At 33.8% G+C, this 8,195-nt stretch overlaps 1 protein-coding gene across 1 annotated transcript in view; it reads right to left on the bottom strand.

Annotated features, from left to right (window-relative positions):
• Nucleotides 1-8,195, bottom strand: part of LOC106471393 (cholecystokinin receptor type A-like) — a 132,015-nt gene that overhangs the window by 117,023 nt on the left and 6,797 nt on the right. Inside the window, exons 2-3 of the mRNA XM_013932026.1 lie at nt 4,111-4,281; nt 2,521-3,120 (exon numbers count right to left, since the gene is read on the bottom strand). Coding sequence (XP_013787480.1) covers nt 2,521-3,120; nt 4,111-4,281 — 771 coding nt within the window. The remainder of the gene's footprint in view (nt 1-2,520; nt 3,121-4,110; nt 4,282-8,195) is intronic.

The raw sequence follows: 8,195 nt of genomic DNA, 5'->3' as shown, positions 1-8,195 counted from the left end.
CACACCAAACACGCCAACCTCCGACTTTGTCTGGTCCCAAGTCCAGGATGAGAAAGGAGGAGGGTTGGGCGCGGGGCTAGCAACTCCACCCCGTAAAAATCAACCTGCTACAAGTAACTGCAACAACAACTTTCTGTTGGTGAGGTGTTGTTACGACCCTATGCTCCACTGGGAGTTTACAGGAATAAAAAAAAGTATTATATTTGCAACTATTACTTTTCTCGGTGGGCGGTATATGTAGTTCAGAGCTTTGGCTCTAAGTGAAAACAAGAATGCAACATAATTATCATTTCTAAAGGCCATGAAATAATTTAAATTCATATATTAACTTAAACTTCCTGTCACTGGGGACGGGTACTTTTGCTTGTCCTTTAAAAGAAGCGGATTGACAGTAACTAATGTTATAACTCAAAGCATCATAAACTAAAACCTATAACGATTGTAGTGTCTTGAACAATCAGTTGGGTATTCTCGCTGTTAACAATATTTTCGGCCATAATCCCACAAATGTCTGATGATATTCGACCAACTTAGTGGACTTGGTTAGCCAATACTAACTTCTGATGAACTTAAGTTACCTACATAGATTAGAACTAAAAATATACCCAGCAACTAGCGTAACTAATTAAACGCACTGTTCTAATGATGATTAGAATGCATTGTTTCGTCAGTTGTGAACCCTCGCAGTTTTCGGCAGTTGGTTAGTTTTAAGCTTATAATAAGCCAACAGTAGGAAATAATCTTCACAAGTCGAAATACAGAAGCTGTATAATGAAAAATTTAAACATTATAACGAATACGACTTAATGTAATTACTTATAACGTTATCGGTTGTTAGCAACCAATATTAGGTAGACATATTTACTTAACTATTTTCCTGGAACTTGTATTTTCATTCAGAGCTACAGTAATCAAATATATCTTCTGACTAAAGACGTTGCTTGTCAAAAAGAAATTAAATCTATTTGTTATAATAAGTCTCAGTCGTTTCCATTTCTTGTCTGTGAAGAATTTCTTTGTTGGCATCCAATGTGCTGGAACGGATTAGGTTCCCATAGCAACAATGTAACGTATCTCCGAGTTACGCAGTTGGAAGTGTAATTACTGACGGAGAGAATGTGAAAGACGAAATCATTACTATTCCGTACAATCGTCAAACAAGTACAAACAAGACGTAAGATATAAAATAAAATCCATAAAATTACTTTTTTAAAAATAGCAACTTTCATAATGATAATTGTGAATACAATATAAACTATATTCATAATCTCAAATGAAAACTAGTGAACAATCAAATTGGTATCTTGTCTTATTTTTAATCATGCCCACTGCTACTTTGCCAGATTTACAGAAGCAAAGACAAGTAATATGTTATACACCAAAAGTATTACAACTGCAATGAATTTTCATTACTTCCTCTGTTTCAGTCATAACCTCAAGTCTGCTCATCTCGATTGGTTATGAAGTATTCCTTTAGAGGGCGATAGCGATGGTCTAAACTAATTTGTCGTCGATTCGCTCTAAAACATCTAAGGAAGAATAAAATGAAAGAAAATCAGATTGGAAGTTCCGAAATAGTAGAGTTATAAATTCATTTGATATACTCAATAAATAACTGATCTTTTTCTAAAAGAAAATTGCTCACTTGGTTACAAACAAATTGTTATTTGGTATTTATAATCATTATAGAAATGGAGGCTTTGACAAATGATTAAATTGTGAAATTGTTCTCAGTTATTTAGGTTTGTGTTTTATTGATTATTTTTTGTTTATATCTGTTTTTGTCTAATTCATATCTTCATGGTCTGGCACCATTCAATATTTTAATAATGTACAATGATTTACTCCACTCTTAGGGGATGAAAATGGGTTTTAGAAAAACAGAGTATATTTTCTTGACTAAAATGAAAGATTATTTTAAGTATGTATATACATGTGATATATTTTGCACAAGAAAGACTGTGCTTTATAAGATATTATAAGATATTATTTATAAGATATTAAAACATTCAACCCTTTTCAGAGATGCAAAGCTGGTTACACATGTGGTTCCATCTGTCGGGTAACTATAGACTTAATACGTCCTATAATTATTCTTTAGGAAATTACTTTACGAAAGAAATATATGTGCCGTTACAAATATATTTTTCATTTATTTTTACTTACACAATTCTTACTCTAGCTAAACATTATGCTAAATTTTTTAAATATACCATTCAGTAGAAAGGTATGTTTTAAATCGACAATTTTTAGTTTTTACATACTTAAAAATATTCCATTCTATTTGTAACCAAATTGTACCCCGGAAGCTTAGAGGTAAGTTTAGGGGCTTATAATACTATACTTCGAGATTATATCCCAGTGATAGACAAGGATGGAAAGCCTATATTCTTGCTTTACGTTAAAACAAACAAGTACTGTAACCAAATAAAAAAAATTAAATTAGTATTAAGCTTTCATTTTTTCACAAAATTCTATTTTTGTAATTGTCTGATGAACATACGATATTTCGCAACTTACCTGTCCTCGTGGAGTTTCGTAGACTGAATCCACTGTTTAAAGTAGCAAGGTCACTAGCCTGACTTGGGCGCCTGACCTTCTTCAATCCAAAGATAGCCAGCAAGGCGTGTCTGAACTTGTTGTGCATGAAGCAGTATGTGATTGGGTTACAACAGGAAGAGGTGTAAGCTAGAAGCTGAATTGCCGAAATTGTGTCAGGCCCAACTTTGCTATACAGACTTTGATGATCATACAGAGACCACGTGTTTATGACGTAAAGTGGCGTCCAACAAATGAAGAACTCCAAAACAACGACAAACAGCATCTTGACCACTTTGCGTTTTTCTTCTTCTGTCTTTTTAATGTTGGTTTTTGGACACAAAATATGGCCACTTTTTGTCTTATCTTGCCTAAAGAAGCTACCCAACATTGTATGTGGTCTGTCATCTTTTGGACTAAGGTTTTCCATTGATAGCCATTCAGCATTATCTCTTGGACGAATTCTATCCGTTATTGAACCTTTCGAAGGTTCTTTGCGCCGAACTACCCTACTTCTAGTTAGTGGATGTTTTTCTGATGTCAAACATGGCTGACCAGCATTGAGATTGGGGTTTGACTCGTCTAACAGAAAGTAAGAGATCAAAAAATAAATTAAACTTACTCCAAGATACCGAATAATTTGGTGAATGTGAAGGAGAAAGAAGTAAAGTTTAAATAACTCAGAGTAAACAAAACCTCATGGCATCAAACACTTCAATTTATAATTTTCTATACACAACGTTTTACAAGGAACGGCCATTTATCCAACAACAGTAAAGGAAAAAAATCAAAGCTGGCGGTCGCCACAAAACAAGCTGTATAAAAAAAGGTTTATCAGACAATGCTTCCCAAATATGCATAACCGTGACAAAAAAACTAAAACCTAAACTGTATTAGAGATATTTATTAGACTGTCAAGAGTGTTAAGTAGAACCTAATTTATCATACGCATAACGAGTCCTACATCAACAGTAAAAATATTTATTATGAGATATAAAACAAGGAAAAGAACTTATAAAAGACAAGATGATAATATAATTTATTTTGTTTTGCTATTAAAAACAAAAAATACGTCGAACTGATGATATATTTGTTACATTTCATCAATATAACTATACATTCTTATAAAAGTAATATAAAATCAAAAACGGATATTTTTCATTAGGAGTACAAAGCTAAACATTAGTTCATTTACACACTTTTCGTGTCAAGTAGTAATAATACTTCATTTTATTTTACTGCAAACCTACGTTACTTTTCTTTCTTAAACTTTCCGAACTGACTAGAACAGAAACACTGATTCTTATGATATAAATGGTGTACAGTAAAAAAATTGTTGTAATTTTGTCAATAGAGCAGAAACTTAAAACTACTCTTTACTAGGACTTCTTAGGTCTGAGGAAGAAGGCAATATCAAAAGGAATTCAGAAAATGCGAAGGCATTTCTTACTTCAGGAGAAAGAGGTTAGATTACTTTCTTAGACGTAAGTAAAACACTGATGTAGGGAGAGGCAGTGTCTTTATTTTATAAAAAAACTCCACATATTTTAGAGTTTCATGTTTTTAACTTACCACTATGACCCAATTCCTCTAATTTAATTCCCTGGTATAAGGTACAGACCACACAGGAATACGTCAGTGTCATGACAAAGAGTGGAACAACTAACAGCACAATGTCTAGACATAAGTTGAAGGCTCGCTCTGATATCACATCAGGCCACTTTTCTCGACACTTGTATTTTTCTGAAATAAATAGAAGTACATTTCAGCCTTTAAAAGCACATTTAATAAGATGTAAAACGTGTTTTATATCACGCTGTATGTGTTATAATATAAAGCATTTGCAGCACTTCAGTCAAATCTCTGTTTATTTTACCGTAGACCCGGCATGGCCAGGTGGTTAGGGCGCTCGTCTCACAATTTGCGGGTCGCGGGTTCGAATCCCCATCACACCAAACATGCTCGCCCTTTCAGACGTGGAGGCGTTATAATGTGACGGTCAATCTCACTATTCGTTGGTAAAAGAGTAACCCAAGAGTTGGCGGTGGGAGGTGATGCCTTCCATCTAGTCTTACACTGCTAAATTAGGGACGGCTAGCGCAGATAGCCCTCGCGTAGCTTTGCGGGAAATTCATAACAAACTGACGTGATCGGAATCCAAATTTAGATTCGTAAAGAATGTATAAAAAGCATTTCGTGAGGATGAAGCGGAACTGAATTATTGTTCGGAACACCTACAGAAAACTTTGATTTTGGACTAAATTTGTTACACTTCCTTGTGACGTTGAATAGCAAACATTAAATATCAACGGTATATTTATCTTTTTCTAAGACCTTTCTCTCTTTCTATTGTGCCTATCTCATTTAAATAAAAATTAAGTCATAATTAATACAATATGAAAGTAATTAACAAATTATTCAAAGAGTTTAGTATGAAGTTTTACCTACTTTCTGAAACTAATAAAAACAGGAAACATTTTAGTTTACTCAAAAGTTGAACTTATAACATTTGGTCAATTTTCTAATGAGTGCTAAAAAAGTTTATGTTTTAGTATCGCATAACATGGTCAATTTGCCAAATCAAAAACGCATTGTCTTTAATCCATGTATGTTGGATGAAACTTTTTAATACATGCCGTAAGCTCATATGCATATTAACCGTTTGTTGAATTAAACAGTTGAATACGTTATATTAAATGATTCTGAATATGAAATCAGCAAGTCACTTGACGGCTACACCCAAAGTAAATTCACGGTGAAACGGATTGTATCAGAACTATATTTCACATTATTTTGCGGTACCTAGGTAGTCTTATGCCACGATAACTGATCACTATGGAGAAGGGTATGTAACATCCCATTTCGATGCAAAATAATCATACGTTCAGGTTATCAAGATGTGCTCAGATCGGGGATTAGAATTTCCAAGTCGGTGAATATGGATCAACTTGGGACACGATGACCATCGAGAAAGAAATCTGCATCAAGTCGTATCCCAGTTGTTGTGAGAAATGGTGGCGTCTTGTAACACACGGAAATCCATGAATATAAAGGCAGTGGTAAAAGTGATACTCGTTTCCTAAGCAACAATATTTTTGACCGGGAACGAAGTCAACAGTGAATAGGTTCACAAACGTAAAGCTTCCGGCTATACAGTCACAAAATTAATACAGTTGGAGAATGAAACGGTTGTCATACTATTTCAAACGAAGACGTACCCCGTCAAGTCACCGGACGCAATGCCTATAGATTTCTGTACAATCGGACTGTTGAAACGGGCGCTGAGAAACTGTCATACTCCTTCACTAGATGGATTATAGAAACCCCTATAGGAAGGAGTTGTCAGCTTTGGACATGACGTCCTTACAATGGAGCTTTTTTAAATGAAAAGTACGCTGTCAGTATCTAGGTGCACTATCGTCAGATAAAGAATGAGCGGACATGGCTACATGGACTGTAACGACATGAGGAGACTCAAAAATTGTTTATATATATTACGTACTCCACCCTCTATAGCAGTAATCGCTGATTAATAAAGATATTTTTTATTTCGGTAAAGTAAATATTATTAGGTACTGTATCAGACTGAAGATATATAATACATAAAATAATAAAGAATACATTTGACACTATGTAATATAACGTTCATAGGTTCTTACTTCATAATTATGATATAACGATGCAATAATCTATTTTAATAGTGATTTTTGAATGTAGTCTTCGCTTACATAAACCCAATAATAATTTATACTTTTGAGAAAAATAATGGAAATATATAGAAAAGTATTAAACTACAAAGCCTTTTATACTTATATTTGAAATTAAGTAACTCAAGGACATGATTTTCATTTTTTAAATAATTTTAATTATGACCCTGATTACTTTTCATTGAATTAAAATAGGAAGATAAAAAATAATTTTCCTATTTATAATATATTTTCTATTTATTCATTTAAAGAAGCTCCCCAGTGGCACAGTAGTATGCCTGCGGACTTACAACGCTAGAATCCGGGTTTCGATACCCGTGATGGGCAGAGCACAGATAGCCCATTGTGTAGCTTTGTGCTTAATTACAAACAAATAAACCATTTAAAGAAAAACAAAATACTGCGTTATGCTAGCTTTTGATAAAAGTAGAAACTTCTCCATTACCTAATGATGTCATAAACATCCAATTTATGACCTTTATGGTCACCAGCTAGTTACCACAAAAACGTGATTACAAAAGCTGAAACATAAAAGTCAAGACTTGTTTGTGTTAGCGCAAAGCCACACATTAGACTATCATGAATATTATAGAATTTATTTATAAATCTTAAAGATAATATTATTTTAGTCATGTCTTTTGTACTCCGTTTTGAAGGACGCGTGCTATGTGGATTATACATTTGCTTGGCAGTCGATTTTGTATATGACAACTTATTAATAATCAAGTATGTTTGAGCTGACACTAGGTGGCACTAGTGATTAATTAAAATAATAATATTTCAAGTGTATCATAGAGAAAACCAATGGACTCTCTGTGCTGTGACAACCACGGACATTAAACCCGATTTTTAGCATGTACTTTCTCAGGGTTTATCCCTGAGCCACTTGGTGGGAGGAAGGGAGGTAAGCTTAGCAATAAGTACATAACGTAGTTAAATTTGATTGACAATTTTATATTTTATTTTCCTACTTACAAAATAATACGAAGATTAATTATTTATACTTGTAATTTTAAGACGTTAAAATTCCTTTACGATAATTATTCACATTATTTTGTTTCCGAACAAACTGTACGTGCCTTCGGTAGTTATGTTAATAACTCACACTTACATAATCACGTGTGTAAAGAGTTAAAAGATAACATACATTTAATATTCAAATAATTATATGTCATTAAAGTTAAAAGTGAATTACATTTTTTTTTAAATCAAATCCGATTATGGAATATAACTATTATAACATTAATGTTACTATTGCCTGTGTAATCGATAGTGTTCCAATGTTTAGCGTGCCATATTGTGGAGTTTCCGTGATTCGCGTTTAATTACCGCCAAAAAATTGCTTTCCTTACTTTGGGGTTGTAGGTGCGTTATGAGAGTGACAATCAAATTCATTATTTTGTCTGAAAAAAGTAGCCAAAAATTGGCGGTGAGTGAAGATGACTAGCTGTCTTCCCTCCAGCCTATCACTTTACAATTAGGGACGACTAGCGCAGATAACCCTCGTATAGCTTTGCGCGAAATCCAACAAACAAATACTACTTGTAGTCTGTTATATTTCTGCATGCTTACCTGAAATTTCATATATGTATTTTATGCGTCTTTTAGATAAAACGTTTCACTAATACATAATGTTATTACTGTTATATGTGTATATCATGTGTAGCAGGTGATTTTATTAAGGTTGGTTTTAGAAATTCATGGTATTACAGTTTTCGTATAAGCTACACAAATTCACTTGCCTGGTTTTCTGGTAGGAAGCAAACGGCTTAGAACAGCGATAGGCAACATAATCAGCAGGGATCCCACCCATATACTAACGATCACCTTGTAAGAATGGGAGATTGTCTGCCATTGGCGAGATCGAAATGGTCGACAGATTGCGAAGTACCTTTCTAGTGAAATAGACACCAAAGTCCACACGCTGACAGAAACTGTAACAGCTGTATA

The sequence above is a fragment of the Limulus polyphemus genome, unplaced genomic scaffold (genome assembly GCF_000517525.1).
Source record: "Limulus polyphemus unplaced genomic scaffold, Limulus_polyphemus-2.1.2 Scaffold4, whole genome shotgun sequence".
Taxonomy (NCBI): domain Eukaryota; kingdom Metazoa; phylum Arthropoda; class Merostomata; order Xiphosura; family Limulidae; genus Limulus; species Limulus polyphemus.
The sequence above is the reverse complement of the archived record's forward strand: the minus strand, read 5'-3'. Positions and strand labels throughout refer to the sequence as shown.